We start from the raw sequence: 27,459 nt of genomic DNA, 5'->3' as shown, positions 1-27,459 counted from the left end.
TCTTTCCATCCTTCCTCTTTCTCTTCCTTCTCCTCCTCTCCCACCACCTACCAACCTTTTGAGCATTTGAGAGCAGGTTGCACACATCAGACTCCGTGAACACATAATACTTCCATTTACATTTCCTATAAACAAGGGTATTCACTTATGTAATCACCTTAAATGCATTTATCATGTTCAAGAAATGTAATATTGATATAAAGCTTACTTTTTTTTTTTTAGGAGGTACGGAGAAATGAACCCAGAACCTTATACATGGGAAGCAGGCACTCAACGACTTAGCTACATCTGCTCCTCTAACACATTTTATATTCCAATTTTTCTAATGTCCCACTAATTCCTTTTTTTGTTGTTGTTCAAACAGAGAAGAGTTTATTTTTCTTATATAACACAGAAGCAACTACTGGTGGTGGTTCAGTAGTTCAAACTTGTCAGGGCATCTCTAAAAGCTTTGCTTTTAGGTGACTGACTCAGCTTTAGGTTGCAAATTCTTTTTTTTTTTCCTTTATAATATACTTAATTTTTTAAAAAGATGTTAAAATGTTATTAATAGAGGAAAGGGGTAGATGTTGGGTATATGGGAATCACCTATATTTTGTATTTAACTTTTCTGTAACCTAAAGCTTCTTTAAAGACAAAATGAAAAAAAAAAGCCACTCAAGAATAAACAGAAGAAAATGTCACTGTATATACAAGACACAGATCTTACAGTGATAAAAGACAATATCAACTTTTAAAAAATTTTATATTTAATTATTTTTTATTATTTCAAATTAAAATTTTTTTGCATCTCATTTGTTATTTTTAAAACTATCATTGTTATTTCATTTTCTTATTAATTATGTTTGTATATTTTGTTGGCTTCAGTTTTGGAGAAATTTTAGATCACAAAAGGATTACAACTGCAGCAGAGGAGGATCATTGGTGTGGGGTGTCAGAGATGGGGGATGCCTGGGAGGAAGTCCACCTGGGGCATACCTAGAAGGGATATGAATGTGTTCAAGTGTTAATGGGGCATTGTCACAGGGGGTGGAGATAGTCAAAAGAATATCGAATTTTCATCCTAGAAAGCTCTGCCACATTCTCTAATGGGACAGCTAGAATCCCCTGAGTTCAGGGGCAGTGACTAGTGAAGAAGGATGGACCACTGACGGGATCTTGATATTGACAACTGTACTTATGAACCTTTACTTTTGAAATTGAAACTTAGCCTAGTATTATAGGTTGCCTAAGAGTTACCTCCTGAGAGCCTTCTTGTTGCTCAAATGTGGCCTCTCTCTAAGTCAAGCTTAGCATATAAATGCATTACCTTTCCCCCAGTATGGGACATGACTCCTAGGGATAAGCCTCCACGGCACCAAGGGATCACTACCAAGCACCAACTACCAATGCAGCTTGAAAAAGATCTTGACCAAAAGGGGGAAAGGTAAAGACAAATGAGTTTATATGGCTAAGAGACTTCAAAGTGTATTGGGAGATCATTCCAGAGGTTACACTAGTGTCCTTTTGTGTGTGTGTGTTTGTGCTGTCTGCTCTGTGTCCATTTGCTGTGCGTTCTTCTGTGTCTGTATTTATTTCCCCTCCCCCCTTGGGGCTTGCTTGCTGTCTGTTCTCTATGTCCATTCACTGCGAGCTCTTCTGAGTTTTTGCTTGTCTCCCTTTCTTTGTTGTGTCACCTTGCTGATCAGCTCTCTACAGCACCTGCGGGCCAAGTGGCATTCTACAGTGTGCGAGTGAGCCTGCCTTCACAAGGAGGCCCTGGGATGTGAACCCAGGGCCTCCTATATGGTAGATGGGAGCCCAACTAATTGAGCCACAGCTTCTTCCCAACATTAATGTCCTTTTGAGCCTTTTCTCTTCCATTCTTAGATCCCATCCAGTATCATGTATTACATTTAACTAACATTATCTCTTTAGTTTTGCTTTCTTTATCAATTATGGACACATATTTACAACATAAATTTTCCCATACCACCCCTTCCCAAGTATACCATTCAGTGGGATTAATTATATTCACAGGTTGTGGTAATACATTTTAGAACTTTCCCTTCATCCCAAATAGAAACCTTCTACTCCTTTTGTATCAACTTCCCATTGTCTCTTCTCTCCATCCCTGGTAACCTGCACTCTATTTTCTGCCTCTATGAGTTGCATGTTCTGTTATTTTCTTTGTGGTTACCATGGGGCTTAAATTTAAAATCCTAAATCCATAACAATCTTGTATGCTGTGAAACCAACTTAACTTCAATAGTATACATAAGAGGAAGCAGATGTGGCTCAAATGATTAAGCTCCCACCTAACACACGGGAGGTCCCTGGTTTGGTTCCCTATGCCTCCTAAAGAAGACAGGGAGCTGATGAAACAGGCAGGCGTAGCAAGCTGAAGCAAAAAGATGACGCAACAAGAGACGCAATAAGAAAAACACAATGAGAGACACCACAAAGCAGGGAACAGAGGTGGCTCAAGCAATTAGGTGCCTCCCTCCTATCAAAAGTCCTGGGTTCGGTTCCTGGTGCCTCCCAAAGAAACAAGGAAGAGGGAAATGGATGTGGTTCAAGCAGTTGGACTCCCTTTTACCATATAGGAGGTCCAGGGTTCGATGCCCAGGGCCTCCTGGTGAAGGCAAGCCAGCCCACACAGAGTGCCAGCCCATGCAGGAGTGCCACCATCTGGGAGTGCCACTACGCAAAGGAATGATGCCCCACGCAGTAAGTGGCAGCCAACATAGAGAGCTGGCACAGCAAGATGACATAACAAGAGACACAGAGGAGAAACAATAAGAAACCTAGCAAATCTAGGGAGCTGAGGTGGCACAAAAGAATGATCGCCTCTCTCCCACTCCAGAAGGCCCCAGAATTGGTTCCCAGAGCCACCTAATGAGAATACAAGCAGACACAAAAGAACACACAGCAAATGGACACAAAACAGACAACAGGGGGATGGGGGGGAAATAAATCTAAAAAAAAGACAGAAACAAGGAAGATAAACACAGCAAGTACAAAGGAGGGGGTGAGGACAAATAAATAAATAAACATAAGTCTTTAAAAAATTATATACATAAACTATGTTTCTATACTCCGTTCCCCACCTTTATGTAGTTCTTGTCACAAATTACATATTTACACACTATGAGTCCATAACCACTGATTTATCATTATATTTTATGCATTTGCCTTTTAGATCCTGTAGGAAATAAAAAGTGGAGTTACAAATCAGAAATAGAATAGCACTGGTATCTATATTCATGTCATTATCTTCACTAGAGATCTTTATTTCTTCTTGTGACTTCAGCACATAGTCTGGTGTCTTTCCCTTCAGCTGCAGCACTGCCTTTAGCATCTCTTGCAGGGCTGGTCTAGAGGTGACGAAGTCCCTCAGCTTTTATTTATCTGGGAATGTCATCCCCCACTCTGTTTGGTTTTTTGTTTTTTTAGGAGGTACTGGGGATTGAACCCAGGACCTCATACATGGAAAGCAGACACCCAACCACTGAGCTACATCCACACTGCAACGAAAGGTTTGTTTTTCCATTTGTTTGTTCTCAGGGAGTCCTGGGGATCGAATCTAGGACTCGTACATGGGAAGCAGGCACTCAACCACTTGAGCTTCAGCTAGTCCCCGCTCCCTCATTTTTGAAAGACAGTTCTGCTGGATATAGTATTGTTTGGCAGTTTTTTGTTTTCAGCCCTTTAAATATGTCTTCCACTGCCTTCTTGTCTCCATGGTTTCTGTTGAAAAATCAGCATTTAATCTTACTGAGGCTCCCTAGTACATGACAGATTGCTTCTCTCTTGCAGCTTTCAGAATTCTCTTTGTCATCCGAAATTTGATTATAACATGGTACACAATGGATCCATTTGGGTTTATCCTGTTTGGAGTTTATTGTGTGTCTTGGATGGGTTTATTCAAGTCTTTCATTAAATTTGGGGAGTTTTCAGCCACTACTTCTTTAAATATTCTTTCTGCTCCTTCCTCTCTTCTCCTTCTAGGACTCCTACAATGTGTATACTGGTGCATTTGATAGTGCCCCACAGGATCCTCAGGCTCTGTTCACTCTTCTTCATTCTTTCCTTTATCTGATCTTTAGACTGTATGATTTCACTTGTCTTATCTTCAGTTCATGGATACTTTCTTCTGCAAACACCAATATGCTGTTGAATCCCTCTAGAGAATTATTAATTTGTATAACTGTGATTTTCAGCTCCATTTGTTTCTTTTTCACAATTTCCATCTGTCCATTATATTCTCTTTTTGTTCATCTTTCATTTTCCTAGTGTCCTTTAGTTCTTTGTCCATGTCTTCCCTTAGCTCTTTCAGCGTATTTAGTGTTATTTTTTAAAAGTCATTATCTGGAATGTCCCAAGTCTGATCCTCTTCACTGATGGTTTCTAATGCTTTAACCTTCTCCTTTGCCTGGGCCATCACTTCCTGTTTCTTTTAATGTTTATAATCTATTGTTTAAACAAAAGATTTTGACATTTTAATGTATTATTCCCAGAATTTAGACTGTATGGCATATGTTTTTTAAGCTTGTACCTAGCTAGTGTTATGACAGTTTTCCTTGAATGCTTGGAGCTAAAAAAAAAAATGTCAGATTGGCCTGTAATGCGCTCCTTCAGAGCTATCTATGCAATGAGTTTAGAAAATAGCTCCAGGCCAAAGGATAGGGACCTCCCTGGTCCTTTCTGCGCATGCCCATGTCTTGTCTTGGTGTGTATATTCGGCCCTAGGAATTCCCCTATTTAGTTTCAAATGTCGCCCCTTCCTTAGGAAACATTTTCCTCATGGTCCCAGGCCAGTGTAGGACCATAACCAGCAAACCCCTGCTCCCCGCAGTCACCTGCCTGCTCCCCCACAGCATTCTGTGGGAGGGCTCTGTGAGCAGCCTTCAAGATGCAGGGCACGCTCTCAGGCAGTGAGTTCCTCAGGCCCCCACTAGGCAGACTGGGAAAAATATATGCTCCCAGTGTGTACAAGAGGGCTACTCTGCTCCCTCTGGGACTGGAACCAAGAATCCACATTGGGCTTGCAGGCAGCTAGTGAGGGGTGGGGAAGGGGCCGACCTGGGCATCTGGGGATCCTACCGCTTTAAGTAGCCACTTTTTCTTGCCCAGTACCTGCTGTGTTACTGCAGTCCTTTGTTATCTGGGGCTTTGAGAAAGATGTTTCTGTCAGTTCTCACTGGTTATTTTTTAAAGACTCTATGGGGGAAGTGGATTTGGCTCAAGCAATTGGGCTCCCATCTACCATATGGGAGGCCCTGGGTTCAATTTCCGGGGTTCCTGGTGAAGGCAAGCTGGCCCATGCCATGGGGCGCTGGCAAAGCGAGATGACACAACAAAGGAAATCACAGAAGAGAGACAGTGAGAGAGGCAGCAGACCAGGTGCTTCAGCGATTGAGCGCCTCTCTCCCACACCGGAGGTCCCAGGATCGGTTCCCAGTGCCTCCTAAAAAGAAGACAAGCAGACACAGAAGAACATGCAGCAAACGGACACAGAAAGCAGACAGCGAGTGCAGGCAGCAAGGAAGGGGGAATAAATAAAATAAAATGAATCTTAGGGGAAAAAAAAGACTTCTACAGGGGGACAGAAACCTGAAGTTTCTCATTCTGCCTTTCTTGGCCAGGTGAGGTTGCGCCATTGTTTGCTCTGGGAGCCAGCACAGGACTAAAGAGATCCAACTCTCTCAATTACCCTCTCTACTGAATGGGAATGGTTGTTGAGGGTGCAGAGGGGAGTGGAATTATTTCCTACCTAGGAAAATGGAGGGGGCTGCCAGAAAAGGTTGGAGAACCGAATCTGAGAACGTTTAAATTCTGAGGCTCTTAGTCTCTAGGCAGGATCCTCTGTCACAAGGCAGCAAACACACCCCAACTAGGCTTTGAACTGAGAGGGCTGCCGAAGAGCACCATCTGCTGGCAGACCAAGGAAGCCTATGTGAGAAACTGAAAGAATTAGTAAATAAATGAGAGGCTTTTTACAGCCTTTAAAACCTCCGTCTCTTGGAATCAGGGCTGCTACCCATTACTGGGTCCAGGGACCAGATTTGAGCAACTAACAGGGACAATCCTAAAAACCTAGAACAAGTTGAACTAAGAATCAAATAACAGGGAAGTGGACTTGGCCCAGTGGTTAGGGCGTCCGCCTACCACATGGGAGGTCTGCGGTTCAAACCCCGGGCCTCCTTGACCCGTGTGGAGCTGGCTCATGTGCAGTGCTGACGCGCGCAAGGAGTGCCATGCAAAGCAGGGGTGTCCCCCGCGTAGGGGAGCCCCAAGCGCAAGGAATGGACCCCGTAAGGAGAGCCGCCCAGCGCAAAAGAAAGTGCAGCCTGCCCAGGAATGGTGCCGCACACACGGAAGAGCTGACACAGCAAGATGACACAACAAAAAGAAACACAGATTCCCGGTGCTGCTGATAAGGACAGAAGTGATCACAGAAGAACACACAGCGAATGGACACAGAGAGCAGACAACAGGGGGGAGGGGGAATAAATAAATCTTAAAAAAAAAAAGAATCAAAGAACAGCAGTAACACATAGCCTCCCTCCATGAAGAGAGAGAGAAACAGCATCAGAGTAAACTCACCAACATAATCAGATGCCTAAAAACCAACAAAAAGTTACAAGCCATGCTAAGAAAATAGAAGAAATGGCCCAAGAAAAGAAATATATCAAAGCCCCAGATGAGACCCCGGATTTGAAATAACTAGTCAACAAGATTCATACAAATTTCAAAAATCAGATTAAAGAATTAGAAGATAATATGACTAAAGAGATAAAGGTCATCAAGATGACACTGAGTGAGCACAGTGAAGAATTTGAAAACCTGAATAGAAAAATAACAGCTTATGGGAATGAAAGACAAGACAGATAAGATCGAAAACATATTAGATGGGAAGCGGATGTGGCTCAAGTGATAAGGCCTCTGCCTACCATATGGGAGGACCCAGGTTCAATCCCTGCGGCCTCCTGATAAAAAAGAAGAGAAAGTGTGCCTGTGCAGCAAGCCAGTGCCCACATGACAAGCCAAGTGTCCGCATGGTGAGCCAAGTGCCCATGCGAGTGCCCATGTAGCAAGCTGAGTGCCCATGTGGTGAGCCGAGTGCCAGTGTGGCAAGCTGAGCACCCACGTAGTGAGCCAGTGCCTGTGTGGTGGGTCACTGCCCGCACAAGTGAGTCACACAGCAAGATGATAATGCAACAAAAGAGATGAAGGGGAGAGTCAAGGTGAAGTCCACAGAGACCAGGAACTGAGATGGCACAATTGACAAGGAACCCCTCTCCACATCAGAGGTCCCCAGGATCGAATCCTGGTGATCCTAGAGGAGAAAGATGAGAAGACCAAAAAAAAAGAGAAATAGATACAGAAGCTCACACAGCAAGTGGACACAGACAGCAAAAAGAGCAGGGCAGGGAAGGGGAGAAGAAGGGAAAAAAACATTATATAGAGCAAATGTGGCTCAAGCAATTGGATGCCTGCCTCCCATGAGGGAGGTCCCAGGTTTGGGTCCCAGTGCCAGCTAAAAGAAAATGAGCTGATGCAATGAGCAGAAGCAATAAGCAGATGCAACAAGCAGGGAGCGGATGTGCTCAAGAAGTATGTCACCCACCTTTCACATGGGAGGTCCCAGGTTCAGTTCTGTGCCTCCTAAAGAAGATGAGCAGGTAATAAGTGGACATAATGAGGAGCCAAGGAGCAGACACAGCGAGCAGACAAATGAGGTACCATCTCAGGGTGGGAGGGAACACATTTGAGGGAGCCAGTGTAGCTTAGTGGTTGAGCGCCTGCTTGGCATGTACAAGGTCCCGGGTTCAATCCTCAATACCTCCTAATCTCTCTCTCACACACACACAGTACAAGAATACAATATCAGACTCAAAACGATAGAAGAAAGAATGAGCAAAACAGAAGACAAAATAGCTGAATTTGAAGAGAGAACAGCAAGAGAAAAGAAAGGAAAGAACTGAGCAGGGGCTCAAGAAATTGAATGACGATACAAAATGCAACAACATACGTGTCATGAGAGTTCCAGAAGGAGAAGAGAAGGGGAAAGGGGCAGAAAGAGTGTTTGAGGAAATAATAGCTGAACATTTCCTAACTCTCATGAAAGAAATGACCTTACATGTGGAAGGCGTACAGTATACCAAAATCAAAATAAATCCAATTAGACCTACTACTAGACACATACTACTCAGATTGTCAAACATCAAAGATGAAGAGAAAATTCTGAGAGCAGCAAAGAAGAAGCAAACCGTCACATACGTGAGACGCCCAGTAAGACTTAATGCAGATTTCTCATCAAAAACCATGGAGGCAAGAAGACAGTAGTATGATACAATAGGGTACAGAAAGAGAAAAACTGCCAGCCAAGGATCCTTTATCCGGCAAAATTGTCCTTCAAATGTGAAGATGAGTTTAAAATACTCACAAATAAACAGAAACTGAGAAAGTTTGTAAAAAAGAATCTGCCTGAAAGAAAAAGACAGGAGGGAGAGGCTTGGAGGAGAGTGTAGAGGGCAAGAATAGCAGAAAGGATAACCAGAAGAGTAAAATACCCAATGAAAATAAGATTAGACATGAAACCCAAAGAATAAAAGAATGGAAATAAATGCATTTACAGTAATATCATTGAATGTGAATGGATTAAACTCCCAATCAAAAGATAGGCTGACACAATGGATTAAAAAAACAAACAAACATGAAGTCATCCATATGCTACCTACAAGAATCTCACCTTAGACCCAGGGATACAAACTGGCTGAAAGTGAAAGGCTGGAAAAAGATACTCCATGCAAACAGTAACCAAAGAAGAGCAGGGATAGCTATACTAATATTGGACAAAATAACCTAAAGGCAAAAAGGTTATGAGATACAGGAAGCCATTATATATTTTAAAAAGGGACAGTCCACTGGGAAGAAATAATAATCATAAATATTTATGCACCTAATCAGGGTGCCCCAAAATGCATGAGGCAAACTCTGGCAAAACTGAACTGAGAAATAGACATTGCTACATTAATATTTGGAGGCTTTAACACAGCACTCACATCATTAGAACAACTAGACAGAAGCTCAACCTAAACATAGAACTTGAACAATATTATAAACGAGCTGGATTTAACAGACATAACAGAACTTTGCATCCCAAATCAGCTGCATTATAAATTCTTCTCAAGTGTCCATGGATCTTTCTCCAGGATAGACCACATGTTAGGGCACAATGCAGCTCTCAATAAATATAAAAAGATTGAAATTATACAAAGCACCTTCTCTATCAATAATTGACAGGAAAAAAGTAAATTTGCAAATGTGTGGAGGCTGAACAACACATTCCTAAATAATCAGTGTGTCAAAGAAGAAACTGCAAGTGGAATCAGTAAATATTTTGAGACAAATGAAAACAAGAACACAACTTATCAAAACTTATGGGAATAGATGTGGAGTGGACACAACCATTCCAAGGTCCACAGGATGGAGGAATAGAATATGGATGAGAGTGGACTTACTGATATTCTATTCATGAACTATTGTGATTAGTAATCGAAGAAAATGTGGCATTGGTGAGGAGAAAGTGGCCATGGTGGCTGCTGGGTGTGGGGAATGGGAGGAAGAGATGAGATTTGGAGGCATTTTTGGGACTTGGAGTTGTCCTGGGTGATGCTGCAGGGACAGTTACCGGACATTGTATGTCCTCCCATGGCCCACTGGATGGAATGTGGGAGAGTGTGGGCTATGATGTGGACCATTGACCATGAGGTGCAGCGGTGCTCTGAGCTGTATTCACCAAATCCAATGAATATCTCATGATGACAGAGGAGATTGTTGCTATGGGGGGAGGAGTGGGGTGAAGGGGGTGGTGGGTATATGGGGACCTAATATTTTTTTAATGTAATATTAAAAAAATAAATAAAGACAAAAAAAAAAACTTATGGGATACAGCAAAGGCAGAGTTGAAAGGGAAATTTATGGCCCTAAATGCCTATGTTAAAAAAGAAGAAAAAGCTAAACTCAAAGACTTAACTGAACCACTAGAGAAATTAGGAAAAGAAAAGCAAACCAATCCCAAAGCAAGCAGAAAGAAAGAAATAATAAAGATTAGAGCAGAAATAAGTGATATTGAGAACAAAAAAAACAATACAGAAAATCAACACAACCAAAGGCTGGTTCTTTGAGGAGATTAATAAAACTCACAAACCCCTAGTTAGACTAACAAGAAAAAAGAGAGAAAATGCAAATAAATACAATCAGAAATGAAAGGGGGGAAGTCACAACTCACCCCACAAAAATAAAAAGATTAAGAGGATATTATTGGAAGCTGCATGCCAACAAACTAGCCAACTTGAGATGAAACGTATAAATTCCTAGAAATGAACAACCAACATACACTGACGCTACAAGAAATACAAGAACTTAAACAAACCAATCATGTTTAAGGAGATTGAATCAGTCATCAAAAATCTCCCAGCAAAGAAAAGTCCAGGACCAGATGGCTTCATAGGTGAATTCTTCCAAGCATTTCAAGAAGAATTAACACCAATCCTGTTTAAACTCTTCCAAAAAATTGAAGAGGAGGGAAAATTACTCAATACATTTTATGAAGCCAACATCATGCTAATACCAAAGCCAGATAAAAATACTACAAGAAAAGAAAATTACAGATCAATCTCTCTAATGAAAATAGATGCAAAAATTCTCAACACGATACTTGCAAATCGAATCCAACAGCATATCAAAAGACGTATACATCATGACCAAGTGTGATTTATACCTGGTATGCAAGGCTAGTTCAACATAAGAAAATCAATTAATGTAATACATCGCATTAACAGATTGAAGAAAAAATAATACATGATCATCTCAATCGATGCAGAAAAGGCATTCAACAAAATCCAGCATCCTTTTTTTGATAAAAACACTTCAAAAGATAGGAATAGAAGGGAAATTCCTCAATATGATAAAAGGAATATATGAAAAACCCACAGTCAATATCATACTCAATGGGGAAAGGTTGAAAGCTTTCCCTCTAAGATCTGGAACAAGACAAGGATGCCCATTGCCACCATCGTTATTCAATATTGTACTAGAAGGTCTAGCTAGGGCAATTAGACAAGAAAAAAATATTAAAGGCATCCAAATAGGAAGAGAGGAAGTAAAACTCTCACTGTTTGTGGATGACATGATCCTGTACTTAGAAAATCCTTAAGTATTCATGACAAAGCTATTTGAGCTAATAAATGAGTTCAGCAAAGTGGCAGGATACAAGACCAACATGCAAAAATCAGTAATGTTTTTGTACACTAGTATGGAACAATCTGAGGAGGAAACCAGGAGAAAAATTTCATTTCAATAGCAACAAAAAGACTCAAATACCTAGAAATTAATTTAACCAAAGAAGTACAGGACCTATATGCAGAAAACTATAAAACAATGCTAAAAGAAAACTTAAAAAACCTAAACAAATGGAAAGACAATCCATGTTCATGGATTGGAAGAATAAATATTGTGAAGATGTCATTCCTACCCAAAATGATTATAGATTGAATGCAATACCAATCAAAATGTCAACAGCTTACTTTACAGAATTAGAAAAGGCAATTACCAAATGCATTTGGAAGGGAAAGTTCACCTGAATAGCCAAAAGCATTCTAAAAAAGAGGAGCAACATGGGAGGAATTTCGCTGCCTGACGTATTACCAAGCTACAGTGGTCAAAACAGCATGATGCTGGAATAAAGATAGACACACATTAGTAGAACAGAATTGAGAACCCAGAAATAAATGCTCACCCATACAGTCAAATGGTTTTTGACAAACCTTCCAAGTCAATGTTAATGGGACAAAGAAGTAATTTCAACAAAGGGTGGTGGGACAACTGGATATTTATAACCAAAAGAATGAAAGAGTAACCCTATCTCACTTCCAATACAAGAGTCAACTCCAAATGGATAAAAGAACCTAAATATAAAAGCCAGGACCATAAAACTACCAGAAGAAAATGTAGGGAAACATCAAGATTTTATGATATGTATGGTAGTTTCTTGGATCTTATACCCAAAGCACAAGCAGCAAAAGAAAAAAAAAGATCAATGGTATGTCCTCAAAATTAAATGCTTTGCATCTCAAAGGCCTTTGTCAAAAGGGTGAAAAGGCAGCCAAATCAATGGGAGAAAATATTTGCAAATAATAAATGTGATAATGGCTTAATATACGTGACACATAAAGAGATTTGACTAACAACAATAAAAAGGCAAATGATCTGATTATAAAATGGGCAAGCAACTTGAATAGACTGTTGAAGAAGAAATACAAGTGGTGAGAAAACACATGAAAAAGTGTTCAACATCACTACTGATTAGGGAAATGCAAATCAAAACCTACAATGAGGGGAAGCGGACTTGGCCCAATGGATAGGGCATCCGCTTACCGCATGGGAGGTCCGCAGTTCAAACCCCGGGCCTCCTTGACCCGTGTGGTGCTGGCCCGTGCACAGTGCTGATGCATGCAAGGAGTGCCATGCCACGCAGGGGTGTCCTCCTCATAGGGGAGCCCCACGCACAAGGAGTGCACCCTGGAAAGAGAGCCACCCACCCTGGAAAGAGAGCCACCCAGCGTGGAAAAGTACAACCTGCCCAGGAGTGGTGCCGCACACATGGAGATCTGACACAACAAGATGATGCAACAAAAAGAAACACAGATTCCCAGTGCCGCTGATAAGGATAGAAGCGGTCACAGAAGAACACACAGCGAATGGACACAGAGAGCAGACAACAGGGGGCTGGGGGGAGAAGGAGAGAGAAATAAATAAAAAATAAATCTTAAAAAAAAAAACTACAATGAGATATTATTTCACACCTATCAGAATGGCCATTATTAAAAACACAGAGAACTACAAGAGTTGGAGAGGATGTGGAGAAATAAGAACATTTATTCCCTGTTGGTGGGAATGCAGAATGGTACAGCCACTGTGGAGGACTGTTTGGCAGCCCCTAAAGAAGAATATAGACTTGCCGCATGACCCTGCAATACCACTACTGGGTATATACCCAGAAGAACTGCGAGCAGTGACATGAATAGACATCTGCACACTGATGTTCATAGTGCCATTATTCACGATTGCCAAAAGTTAGAAAAAACCCAGGTGTCCATCAACAGATAAATGGATAAACAGGGAAACAGACTTTGGCCCAGTGGTTAGGGCGTCCGTCTACCACATGGGAGGTCCGCGGTTCAAGCCCCGGGCCTCCTTGACCCGTGTGGAGCTGGCCCATGCGTAGTGCTGATGCGCGCAAGGAGTGCTGTGCCACACAGGGGTGTCCCCCGCGTAGGGGAGCCCCACGCGCAAGGAGTGCACCCATAAGGAGAGCCGCCCAGCGCGAAGGAGGGAGCAGCCTGCCAGGAATGGCGCCGCCCACACTTCCCGTGCCGCTGACGACAACAGAAGCGGACAAAGAAACAAGACGCAGCAAAAAGACACAGAAAACAGACAACCAGGGGAGGGGAGGGGAATTAAATAAATAAAAATAAATCTTTAAAAAATAAATAAATAAATGGATAAACAAACTGTGGTGTATTCCAAGATGGAATATTATGCAGCTATGAGAAGAAATGAAGTTGTAAAACATGACAACATGGGTGAACCTGGAGAACATTATGTTGAGCGAAGCAAACCAGACAAAAACGGACAAATGCTGTATGACTGCATTACTATGGACCAGATATATTGTGTAACATATTGTATGATTTTTTAAAAATTTATATCTAGTACATTTAAATGAGAAATTTGTTTTCATTCAACTATGTTTTCTTTTTAGTTTTTAATGGTTTATATTTTCAATTATTAATTGTACAAAATAAAGCTAAAAAAATTTAACAAACCATTCACTTTAAGGAGACTGAATCAGTCATTAAAATCTCCCAGCAAAGAAAAGTCCAGGACCAGATGGCTTCACAGGTTGAATTCTACCAAGCATTTCAAGAAGAATTAACACCAATCCTGTTTAAACTCTTCCAAAAAATTGAAGAGGAGGGAAAATTACCCAGAACATTTTATGAAGCTAACATCACCCCAAAACCAAAGCCAGATAAAGACACTACAAGAAAAGAAATTACAGACAAATATCTCTAATGAACATAGATAAAAAAATTCTTGACAAAATACTTGCAAATAGAATCCAACAGCATATCGAAAGAATTATACACCGTGACCAAGTGGGATCTATTCCTGGTATGCAAAGGTGGTTTAACATAAAATCAATCAATGTAATAAACCACATTAACAAATTGAAGGGCAAAAAAACATATGATCATCTCACTTGATACAGAAAAGGCATTCAACAAAATCCAGCATCCTTTCTTAATAAAAACACTTCAAAAGATAAGAAGAGGAGGAAAATTTCTCAATATGATCAAGTACATATATGAAAAATCCAGAGCCAACATCATACTCAATGGGAAAAGGTTGAAAGCTTTCCCTTTAAGATCAGGAACAAGACAAGGATTCCCACCATCACACTGTTATTCAATATTGCGCTAGAAGTTCTATCTAGAGCAATTATACAAGGGGGAAAAAAGACATCTGTTTTAGTTAGCCAAAAGGAGAACTGATGCAAAGTACCAGAATTCTACTGGCTTTTATAAAGGGTATTTATTTGGGGTACAAGCTTACAGTCACAAGGACCTAAAGAGTCCAACTCAAGGTACCATGAGAGGTACTTTCTCACCCAAAGTCAATCTTGCACCTTGCATCTTGTTGAATAAGATGGCAGGCTGTGTCTGCAAGGTTTCAGCCTTCCTTCTTCCTCTTAAGACTCCCTGGTCCCAACTTCTGATCTCAGCTAGGCTGGTATAAGGCTTGTCTCTCTCTCCTGGGGGCTCATGTCCTTCCAGGCTCAGCTGCTCTGGTCTTTTCACAAGGTCAGCTGTAGAATATCATCAGCCTCATCTTACTTCCTAGGGCCTCTGCCATGTCTAATGAGCTGAGCTGTCTCTCTTCCTCAAATCAAAGCCCTAATCTTAATATAATTTAATCAAAGATATCTCAGCTGAATCTAATACAGTCAAAGTGTATCACACCCAGAGGAACAGACTAGTTTACAAACATAATCAAATATATTTTTTGGAATTCATAAATAATATTAAACTGCTACAGCATCCAAATAGGAAGAGAGTAAATCTCTCACTATTTTCAGATGACATGATCTTGTATTTAGAAAATGTTGAGGAAATGGATGTGGCTCAAGCAGTTGGGCCCCCATTTACCATATAAGAGGTCCAGGGTTTGATGCTCAGGGCCTCCTGGTGAAGACCAGCTGGCCTGCACAGAGTGCTGGCGCAGGAAGATGACACAACAAGAGACACAGAGGAGAGACAATAAGAGACGTAGCAGAAGAGGGAGCTGAGGTGGTACAAGAGAATGATCGCCTCTCCCCCACTCTGGAAGGTCCCAGGATTGGTTCATGGAGCTACCTAATGAGAATACAAGCAGACACAGAAGAACACACAGCAAATGGACACAGAGAGCAAACAATAAGGGGGTGGGGGAACGAGAAATAAATAAATCTTTAAAAAAAAGTTGAAATGTCTACAACAAAGCTACTTGAGCTAATAATAAGTTCAGCAAACTGGCAGAATACAAGATGAACACAAAAAATCAGTAATGCTTTTTGTACACTAGTACTGAACAATCTGAGGAGGAAATCAAGGGAAAATTTCCTTTTACAATAGCAAAAAAAAAAAAAAAATTAAAATCCTAGGAACCAATTTAACCAAAAGAAGTACAGAATCTATATTTAGAAAACTACAAAACAATGCTAAATTAAATCAAAGAACACCTGAACAAAAGAAAAGACATTCTGTGTTCATGGATTGGAAGACTAAAGATCGTGAAGATGTCAATCCTACCCAAGCTGATTTACAGATTCAATGCTACACCAATCAAAATTCCACAGCCTACTTTTCAGAAATAGAAGAGACAATTACTAAATTTATTTAGAAAGGGAAGTGCACCTGAATAGCCAAAAGCATTCTAAAGAAGAGTGATGTGGGAGGACTTTCACTGCCTGACCTTGAAACATACTACTAAACTACAGTGGTCAAAACAGCATGGTATTGGCATAAAGGCAGGCATATTAGATCAGTGGAATAGAATTGAGAGTCCAGAAATAAACCCTCACCTCTCCAGTCAATTGGATTTTGACAAATATATTGAGTCTGTGTTAATGGGACAAAACAGTTTCTTCAAACGTGCTCCCCTAACCAGTCACATAGGATGCCCGCTTCTAATTAGTTCACCGCCAGCTTCCCTATGCCAGTGCCCTCCAATCAGAGCATACCTGAAGCCTTCCCTTCTTTCCACTCTTAAACTTCCCACTTCTCTGCCTGCCTTTGAGTCTCTGCCAGGTGCCAGTGATGGTGGCTGACTCCCTTGCTAAAGCAAGCTGAATTAATAGCCTTTGTCTCATTTGGGGATTCTTTATTTCCACACCAGAAATCAACTTTCCTTAACATCCTCCAGCTCTTTTACAATCGCATACTCCAGCCCTTAAAAACCCTGCTGCCCTTTGGATGAAGCTGAGGTCCAGTCTCTCTTCCCTGCTCCAGTAGTCCTTGAATAAAGTTATCCTTGCCTGTTTACATTATCTCGCGCAATTTTTTCTTCTTCAGTAATGGTGCCTGTGACTCGGTTAGGACTGGGTTTATCACTGGACTCCCGGACCTCTCACCCAGGTCTTCAGTGCGCACCTCTGAACCCTCTGTCTTCACTCCTGACCAACTGTTATTGGAGATCATTGGTGGTTCTGACTCCTGATCCTATGCTCCAGACATTCCACCACTGAAGCACAGTAAAGACCCAACTTTGATTCTTTACAGACTGCTCTTTTTTACACTGAGATCGCAATGAGTAGAGATTCACTCCCTGACTCTTGCTGCTTGAGTAAGAAACTTCCTGGAAGGAAGTCTTCTTGGCTTTTTTGCGTGGGGATTTAATCCCTAACTTTCCACTGAGCATTTCTTCATGGCTCCTTTCTGTTTTAGTGAGAATCTACCAGGATGCAAGTTTTCTTGGCTCTTTTCACTGGAGACTTAGGAGAATTCCTGCCTCTTTTGTGAGGCCTCTGTTGTCTTTTTCTGTTTGGTATGTTGAGATCTCATGTGAATTTTGCTATTTTTCTGTTGTTTGGATTCCATTCAAATTTCGGTTTGTTATTTTGATACCTCTCTTCACTACAGGAAATCCAGTCTCTTCATTCTTCTTCTCTAAAGACTGTTGTTGATTATACATTTCTTCACTACAGCTAACTCTGTGTGCTTGCTTTCTTGATGACATAACTTCAGTAAGGACTCACTAGAACTCCAATAGCCTCTCAGAGATACTTAAGATCCTCCCAAAATGGCTCATCTAGAACTCTCCCTTATTATCACTTCCCTCTTCCTTTCTACCATTTTCATCCTTTCCTTTAGCTCCTTTGAGTCCTTTCCGCTTTCACTCCAGCCTCTCAGTTCTGTCAGTTTATGTCTGACACATGGCTGAAAATTTTAGAGTTGACGCTATCACTCTAGTGACAAATCAACCTTAAAAATCCCTTAAAGGAGCGCTATTCTAATTGGCTTAAAGATAAGTAAGCACTTACATAAACTAAATATTTCTAAAAGCCCAGAAATTAAGAAAACTAACTTCTTATATTTCCAATATTCAAAAGAGAAAAAAACCTTTCATATAAAAATCAACCTCAAATGTTTTAAGAATTCAAGTTCATATAATTTAGGTAAGCTTTGGCGGACGAAACTAGTTTAATGAAAACAGCTATTTTCTTCTGGGTTATCAGCTTCAAGCACAATACAAGCATATCGGGGTATATTTTTTCTAAACTTACACAGGTTTGCTAGCATTATATCTACTAGATGTTTAAGATGATGAAAAAATGTTATTTCTGTTTAGCCAAAATAAATGGTTATTCTTATAAACTTCATTTCAACAGTAATTAAGTTTTGTAAGTTGTCAGTTTAAAGATAGTTTCCAAGTTCTTCGGTGACTTAAAAATTTAGGCTTATTCTAAATTATGTGTGCAAAGTACACAGGATGTGTTTTTGTTAAGGAAAAAAAGAATAGTTGTATGCTAAAGTAAAATGACTAGTTGTTAAGAATGAGAAAGAGGAAAGTGTAGGACAAAACCTGAATGAATATGAAAAGTTGTTGGTTTGTGGAAAAGGAATTTTGTTTCTAATGGTCAAAGCTGGGTAAGATTTTGTGGGTTTATCTATAAGATAAATAGAATACTTATGCAAAACTAGAATTTGGCTTCCTCTCTATTAAAATGACAAAACTTCTTAGATTATTGATCCACTTTTAATAAGCGGTTTGTAAAGACTTTTCTTTACCTTCTGAGTAAATGGCCTAGAAAGCAGAGTCTTATCAGAATAATTTCCTGTACTTTATGTTGACTTTATCGAGGCACATTAGTGTAGGGAAAAGAGGAAAAGATGAGTCACAGCTGGGATCCAGCGGAGACCATGGCTGTGAGATCCCACCCAGAAAACCCCTGAAAGAAGGCTGCTACTAAGAACAAGGCCAGAAAGAGCACACTGAGACCCTCGCCACAAGGTCCCACTTGGAACTCTTTCTGGTGTCAAGGGGAGGCCCTGGATAACTCCAAACAGGCTTCCCCATTGGTCCCAGATAACCGCAGACAAAGGCCTCATTGGTCCCCTGAGAACTAACAGGTGGGGCAACCAATCAGAACAGCAAACAGCTGGGGCTCCTCCCCCAACATTAGGAGAGGGGAGGAGTGAAGGGCGTCCTTAATAAAAGCAGCCCCCCAACCCCAAGTGCTCTCTAATTGCCTGGAGAAGCCTGCATCTACCTCTTGGGTGTGTACTTCTGTTCTTTCCTCTCATTTCTCAATAAACTCTTATAAAGGCCTAACTAAACTGGCATGTTCTTAAATTCTTTTATGTAACAAAGCCAAGAACCTAGAGGAAGCCAGCATCCCCCCGGCTTGATTACTGTGTCCTTGATTATTTAAGAAAGCAGTCTTCTCACTTTTAAAAGAAATGAGGTTTTTTCATAAACATGTCACTTCCTATATTTGCTTCTTAAATCTTTTATTGATTTATTCTTAAATCTCTCTGTAACTTTACTTACATAGAGAACTATGTATTATTTCACAGTAACCCATGATCCTATTTAACCAAGTGTTCAAACCTCCCAACAAATTTTGACATTTTCCCGTCACAAAATCAAATCCTGAATATCTTTTTTTTTTTTTTAAAGATTTATTTTTATTTAATTCCCCTCCCCTCCCCCCCGGTTGTCTGTTTTCTGTGTCTTTTTGCTGCGTCTTGTTTCTTTGTCCGCTTCTGTTGTCGTCAGGGGCACCGGAAGTGTGGGCGGCGCCATTCCTCGGCAGGCTGCTCCCTCCTTCGCGCTGGGCGGCTCTCCTTATGGGTGCACTCCTTGTGGGGTGCACTCCTTGTGCGTGGGGCTCCCCTACGCGGGGGACACCCCTGCGTGGCAGGGCACTCCTTGCGCGCATCAGCACTGCGCATGGGCCAGCTCCACACGGGTCAAGGAGGCCCGGGGCTTGAACCGCGGACCTCCCATGTGGTAGGTGGATGCCCTAACCACTGGGCCAAAGTCCATTTCCCCTGAATATCTTCTTGATCTCCAGTTGTCTTTGAGATTTTCTAGAGTCCCTGGAAAATCACAAAGAATTTCTTCTTTCATCTTGTTTTGTTTTGTTTTTTTTTAAGAGAGAGAGTTTTACTTGCTATGCTATGAATTGCATGGGAAGTATTGTCAAATTAAAAAGAGATGAACAAGACAAATAGCTGACTTTTACCACTGCAATTCAATATTGTACTAGAAGTTTTAACCAGATCAATTAGGCAAGAAAAAAAAATAAAAGGTATCCAAACTGGAAAGGAAAAAGTGAAACTCTCTCTCTTTGCAGACAACATGATCTTACATATAGAAAATCCAAAGGAGTCCACCAGAAAACTATTAGAGCTAATAAGCAGATTCAGGAATGTGGCAGGATCAACATACAAAAATCAGCTGTGTTCCTGTACACTAGCAATGAACAATCTGAAGAGGAAATTAAGAAAGCAATTCACTTTATAATAGTAACTAAAAGAATAAAATATCTGAGAACAAATTTAACCAAGGATATAAAAGACTTGTACACTGAAAACTATAAAATACTGCTGAGAGAAATTAAAGAAGACCTAAATAAATGGCAAGACATTCAGGAACTGAAAGAGTTAATATTATTACAATGTCAGTGTTACCCAAAGCAATCTACAGATTCAATGCAGGCCCTACCAAAATTTCAGCATTCTTTTACCCCCAAAATGGAAAACCAATCCTCAAATTAATATGAAATTGCAAGGGGCCCTGAATTGCCAAAACTATTTTGAAAAAGAACAGAGCTGGAGGACTCACAGTTTCTGATTTCAAATTGTATTACAAAATGACAGTAATCAAAACACTGTGGCAGTCCATCTACCACATGGGAGGTCCGCGGTTCAAACCTGGGGCCTCCTTGACCCGTATGGAGTGGCCCACATGCAGTGCTGATGCGCACAGGGAGTGCCGTGCCATGCAGGAGTGTCCCCGCGTAGGGGAGCTCCATGCACAAGGAGTGTGCCCCGTGAGGAGAGTCGCCCAGCGCGCGAGAGAGTGCAGCCTGCCCAGGAATGGCACTGCACACACGGAGAGCTGACACAAGATGATGCAACAAAAAGAAACACAGATTCCCATGCTGCTGACAACAACAGAAGCAGACAAAGAAGAAGACGTAGCAAATAGACACAGAGAACAGACAACTGGGGCAGGGGGGAAGGGAAGAGAAATAAATAAAATAAATAATAAATCTTAAAAAAATAAAAACACTGAGGCAGTGTGATAAAGACAAATAGGCCAATGGAACAGAATTGAAAGCCCAGTAATAGACCCATATTTCTGTGGCCAGGTGATTTTCCACAAAAGTACAGATTACATGCAATGGGGAAAAATGCGTTTCTTCAGCAAATGGTGCTGGGAAAACTGAATATACACATAGAAATGAATGACATTAGACCCCTAAGTCACACCATGTACAAAAATCAACTCAAAATGGGTCAAGGACCTAACTATAAGAACTAAAACTCTAACAATCTCAGAAGACAACAAAGAGGCATATGGCACATGACTTTGCATTTTCTGATTTTTCCACCTTAGTTCAGCAGGGAAGCTGTTGCTTTACACAGCTTCTTGCCATATTCAGGACACGGCAAGTCTTTGTGATCTGGGATCTGGTGGTACATCCTAAGATATGACACCAAAAGAAACAATAGATATATTTGACATCATCAAAATTAAATTGTGCATCAAAGGAAATTACCGCATATAGTGAAAAGAAAACCTATAGAATGGAAGAAAATAGTTACACTCTATATGTTGTATAAGGATTTATATCCAGAATATGTAAAGAACATTTACAGTGCAACAACAAAAAGACAAACAACCCAATTAAAAAATGGTCAAAGGACTTGAACAGACATCTTTCTAAAGAAGATATACAGTCATAAGAATGTGAAAAGATGTTCAACATCATTAGCAATTTAGGGAAATGCAAATCAAAACCACAATGAGATACCACTTCACACCCATCCAGATGGTTTATTATTATTTAAAAGAAAAAAAAAAGAATAGGAAATAACAAGTGTTGGGGAGGATGCAGAGAAATTGGAACTCTAGTGTATTGGTGGGAAAGTAAAATAGTGCAGCCACTGTGGAAAGCAATATGGTATTTCCTCAAAAAGTTAAATATAGAATTAGCAAATGGCATGGCAATGCCACTTCAAGGTATATACCAAAAAAGAGTGAAAACAGGATTGCAAACAAATACTTGTACGGCAATGTTTGTAGCAGCATTATTCCCAATAGCCAAGAGTTAAAAACAATCCAAGTGTCCCTCAAAAGATGAATGGATAAAAAAAATGTGGTACATACATACAATGGAATATTATTCAGTCATAAAAATGACTGAAATTATGAGACATGCTACCACATGAAAGAACCTTGGAAAGAGATGACTAGAAATTGCAAATTTGCAGAGATAAAATGTAGATTGGAAAAAAAAGTAGATGAGAGGTTTCCGAGAGGTGGAGGAATGTTTGTTTGAAAATAAATAAACAAATAAATAAGATGTTAACTTTCCCTTAGTCTGATTTATATGGGTAAAATGCTATTATGTAGGGAAGCGGATTTGGCCCAATGGATAGAGTGTCTGCCTACCACATGGGAGGTCCAGGGTTCAAACCCAGAACCTCCTGACCCGTGTGATGAGCTGGCCTACGCTTAGTGCTGATGCACGCAAGAAGTGCCATGCCATGCAGGGGTGTTCCCCGCATAGGGGAGCCCCACGCGCGAGAAGTGCTCCCCATAAGGAGAGCCCACCCAGCGCAAAAAAAGGGCAGCCTGCATAGGAATGGCGCCTCACACACAGAGCTGACACAACAAGATGACGCAACAAAAAGAGACACAGATTCCGGGTGCCACTGACAAGAATACAAGTAGGCACCAAAGAACACACAGCGATTGGACACAGAGAGCAGACAACTGTGGGGGGCGGGCGGGGAGTGGAAGGGAGAGAAATAAATAAATAATGAATCTTAAAAAAAAATGCTATTAATGGAAATATGTCAGAAATTACATAAAGTTCCTACAGATTTGCCAGTGTTTTCACTGCTCGTGATAGATCCTCATATTGTTTTGCCTTATATTAGACAATAACATTAGTGTGATATTGGTCATAATTTCAGTTATTCTTTAAAAAGTGTTACATGCCACAGAAACAAGTAAGTCACATTATTTTTGATGAATTCTCATCAGATATATAATTTAAGTAAAGCTGCAGTAAATTAACTGCGGCCATTTTAATTCTGGTCACCTATAGATAGCTCTTTGTTTTACCCTGATGTTTCCCTGAAAATGCCTGCAATCAGCTAGGTCACGGTGCCTCATCTTCAGCCAGTGAGGGACCCTCTCTAAGACACGTGGAAAGGACTACACAGGTACTCTGGGTGCAGAGGCTTCTAATGACATGACTTAAATAACTTTGTGACCATACCACTGGAATGGATCAGGATTTCCAGGACTCCAGTAGAAAAGCTGATAGGTTCAAGAGATTACCAGCACAAGATCGAGTAGGCAAGAATCAATGAATGACCTGACGTGCTGAAGAATGATTATGGGTTTTGTTTGAAATATTGCTGAGGCTTTAATGTTCTATTTTCTGGATGTAAGGAAACCCTCTCTCTTTTCTCTTAAGCTATCTAGCACTCATAACAATTTACAGGATTATATTTTTGTAAAGAGAAATGAAACTATCTTTTTCTCCTGCCTAATTCTGCCAGAATTCAGAAATTCTTGAGTATTCTTATTCTCATGGCAATATAATTATTTGCATAGATTCATAAGGATCTTTCCTCCTTGTTACTAGGACATAACTGGTTTTATAATCAAGGCTTTGACTGGAATCCTCAAATTTGAAAATGATACTCATTTAATCAGATATAACCAGCACTTTGAAGGAACTAAGGTTGACTTTATGGAGCCCATGCTTTCAAAATCCTCTCAGCAAAACCGGCCTGGTCCCTGGCTTACTAAGGAAGGTCACTCTTTGGCAGCCCAGGATCCGTATGATAAGGAGAGGGGGATTCATCCAAATCTGTAAGTACTGCAGGTAAGCTCTGGTGGTAAGTTCTTTGTTTCACTTCCCGGGCTTGAGAGACTTTTAAAAGTCCAATCTAAGATCCCTTTTGAAAACTCCCAGCAAGGCAAACTTAAAAAGGCCTATATAGTAAATTACCATTCTTGTTGTCCCTATGTGAAGAAACAGGCCAAATCTAATTTTGTGATTATGATTAAAAACAGTCTTTAATCAGAAGGAAGGTAACTAAAGAGAGAAATTTCATATTTCAGATGAAAAACCATAGCACAGTTTTTGAGCTGTTTTGCACTCCTTTGTAAACTTCAGCCAACTGCAGAGTTTTGTTACCCTCCTGTAAAGTGGATTATATTCTGTCACCTCGCACATTTTGTCAACCAGACTATATTTTGAATTTTCCAGTATCCTTCACTGTCTGGCTACAACTCTCCAAATGACATTTCCAACTCTTCTCCCACCCTCAAAACTTGGTGTCACTGAGAACTAAAACCTGACTGCCCGATCCATATCGTGACTCAAGGGTGCCCTGTAACTGACCTTTTATCCAGGACTGAAGAAGCCTGGTGAGCTAAACCCCACGACCTGACATACACCTCAAAGTTCTCATCACAGCAGCAGACCAGCGTGGGGCTGGATTTCTTTCTGGACAAGCTACTAAGTCACCCAAGAATTCTGGTAAAATGCTGAGGTCCTGCATGCCCTTGCCCTGGGCAGCCCCACCATGAGCAACCCCATCTGAGCTCAGAGCCACAACGCCCGAGCCGTGCCGCATAACCAGAGGGTTTTCACCCACCAACCCTTTAGACACCCTTTCTTCTAGGCATCCCCCATCTGAGGTTCCTGACCCTGAAACAACGGGCCTTTACGACCACCTCTCCATAGGTGGAGAACCAGAGACGCATAGATGGTTCAACTGATTTTACAGAAACAATGCCAACAAGGGTCTTCAAAAGACTATTTCTGGGAAGCAGATGTGGCTCAAGCAATTGAGCTGCTGCCTACCACATGGGAGGCCCATGGTTTGGCTCCTGGTGCCCCCTAAAGAAGACAGTGAGCAGGCATGATGGGAAGGCGTGGCAAGCTGACAACAGGAGAAGGCAACGAGAGACACAAGGAAAACAGTGAGACTTAACAAAGCAGGGAATGGAGGTGGCTCGCACGATGAGCGCCTCCCTCCCACATCAGAGGTCCCAGGTTCAATTCCCGGTGCCTCCTAAAGAAACAAGGAAGACAAGAGGGACAGCAAGTGCAAACAACGAAGGGGTGGGGAGAAATAAATGAATAAATAAATTTTTAAAAAAGAGAGAGACTATTTCTTAGACCCTATTTCACCTCACTTGTCTTGATCCCTTGAGTTGTCCAGCAAAGAGTATCATTCACTTTGAACAAATAGAGGGACTGACCATGATAGTCTTAATTTTCTTTAAGATTAACTAAATTTTAAACAAGTTTCTCCCTGACTCCAGGCCCAACCTCTCTCTTACCTGCACACTTACACACTATCCAGGTACCTCTGATCTGCCAAATGGATAGCTCCTTAACTCCCCCTTCCCCTCCCCTGGCCCTGACAAGCTCCAGGTGCCCAGTAAATCATTCAGCCATCCCAGTGATCAACTCCTTAACATCCTTCAAGTACTTTTTCACCAGTCCACCCCAGCCTTTAAAAATCCTGCGGTCCTTTGTCTGAACGAAGTTAAGTTCTCGTCTCCTTTCCCTGCTGCAGTAATCCTTGAATAAAGTTATCCTTACCTGCTTAACATATCCGGTACAATTTTCTCTTTCACAAGGCGCAGAGAGGTTCCAGGTCAAACAAAATCTACCGTCAGGAGAGCGGGATGACCATTCAGGAGAGAAACAGCCCCAAACTGACCTGGGGCAAGGCCGTCACCATCAGACTCCACGCTGCCCTCCTGGCGATGGTTCATCCCAGAGGCCCAGCATGCTGGAGTAGAGAGACGCAGCGAGAGCAGCCCTGGCCGCCTCCACCTTCATAGCCCGCCCCTCCCCACACTAGACACCAAGCCATTCCCCGCGGGTGTCACACGGAGCAGGCAGAGCCCTGCCCTCCAGGGCACAGAAACGTCAAATTGTTCGCAGTCGCCGGAACCAGACCCCTGCACTGAGCATCCCCTTCCTTGCCCATCCCCGTTCCGCAGCAAGTGGATTGGCCACACGTGCACCCTCTGAGTGGTCCTGGAGCCGCGGGAGCCGCCTCTCCGGGTCTGCAACAGAATGGGTTCAGGACAGGCCGGGTCCCTGGCTCTAGTCGCTGTGACACCAGCTTGGGGTCGGGGGTCGGGGGCCGGGGCTAGCGCGCAGACTGAGTCTCCGACCTCAGGGTAGTACCAGAGTTCCGCGGAACTACTGCTCCCAGAAGCCACCGCGCGAGGCCTTCCGGGCCCGTCCAGTCACTTCCGGCGGCGAGCATGGCCGGCTTGGGTGGTTTCCGCGCTTGGCGGTGAACCTACTGGGGGCCCTAGTGCCGGTGGCTCCGGTGCAGGGGCCTGACTGTCAGCGAATATACCGCCCCATTTAATCTGAGGGTCCCGCAGGCACCCGAGCTCCTTCCTGTGGACATGTGACCCATCCAGACGCATGGATGGTGGCACTAGAACCTGCCCCAACCCCGAGAGTTCTTTCAGAGAGCCTACTCCCTGAAAGTCTTGATTTGGGGAACGTTCTTTGTTTTAAAGAAAGGCTTATCCTGCAGTCCTCCTAACAGTCCATGAAATAGGTGTCATTCTCATTTGACAGATAAGGAATCGGCCTTTCTCAATTTTTTTTTTTTCTTTTTTACCCTGAAGGAACCCTTGAAATAATTATCAGGACTCAGCAATCCAACCCCCCCCCCCCGCCCCCACCACCCCCGAAAAATTATGTCTGCAGCTCACGATAGGATAGGGTGGTCATGAAGTTGTAGATGTAATAATTAATCATAATTGTCAATATTTTTCTGTAGATTCTGTTTACTTTGGCCAGCTTATTAGCCTACTGCGGTTTTCTCTTCCACATCTGCCATTAAAAATTTGTTATTCAAAGGTCACGAAAGTAAGTAAGGGTAAAAGAAATTTAAATAATCAAGGCTTCAAATGATGGTTTTTGTACAGTTATACCGTTTATACCTCTAAAGTTATTAAAAGCTTAAGACTTTGGGACATCCTGTATGACATGAGTATTAAATTTGAGTTCCTGTTCTAATGTTAATGGAATGGCCTGTAGAGTTTGAAAAACCAAGTATGATATTGATCTAAAATAGATATTATAATATCGTGTAATGAGTGTGTGTATGTAAGGAAGGAAATAATTTAAGCTGAATAAATTAAGGGGAAAAAATTCAACAGGGAGGTAAATTTTGTAGATTGAGGAGAGGGAGAGGCTAGGTGATGCAGGAAGGACTCTGTAAAAAAGTGAAGAGATAGAATCCAGACAGAAAATAGAGGAATTGATTTCAGAAGAGGTACCTTCTCTTCCAAGGCAGAAGAGTAGGGGGTGAAGGTGTTTCTATCTAGAAAAAAATAAGTAGGCTTGGAGATGGAAATTTGAGAAAGTCTGTCCCTGATGTCCCAATGTAGCTCTCAGTTGACATGAGTTAGGTGAATAAATGATTTTCCACAATGTAATGGAAAGTAAAATCAACTGATTGACAGGCATGAACAGATATGGAGGACTGGGAAGGATGCTGTGGAAAATGCAATAAAACTACCTAAGTCAAAATAAGCAATTGTGGAGTAACCTGAGAGTCCAGC

General features: G+C 41.6%; 1 protein-coding gene across 1 annotated transcript in view; it reads right to left on the bottom strand.

Annotated features, from left to right (window-relative positions):
• LOC101411721 (zinc finger protein 300-like) overlaps positions 1-26,085 on the bottom strand; it is a 71,651-nt gene extending 45,566 nt beyond the window's left edge. The window contains exon 1 of the mRNA XM_023587867.3: positions 25,463-26,085. Coding sequence (XP_023443635.2) covers positions 25,463-25,473 — 11 coding nt within the window. The 5' untranslated portion in view covers positions 25,474-26,085. The remainder of the gene's footprint in view (positions 1-25,462) is intronic.
• Between the last annotated feature and the right edge of the window lie 1,374 nt (positions 26,086-27,459).

This window comes from Dasypus novemcinctus, chromosome 23 (assembly GCF_030445035.2).
Source record: "Dasypus novemcinctus isolate mDasNov1 chromosome 23, mDasNov1.1.hap2, whole genome shotgun sequence".
In the NCBI taxonomy this organism is placed as follows: Eukaryota; Metazoa; Chordata; class Mammalia; order Cingulata; family Dasypodidae; genus Dasypus; species Dasypus novemcinctus.
Note: the sequence above shows the minus strand (reverse complement) of the source record. Positions and strands in the feature narration are given on the sequence as shown.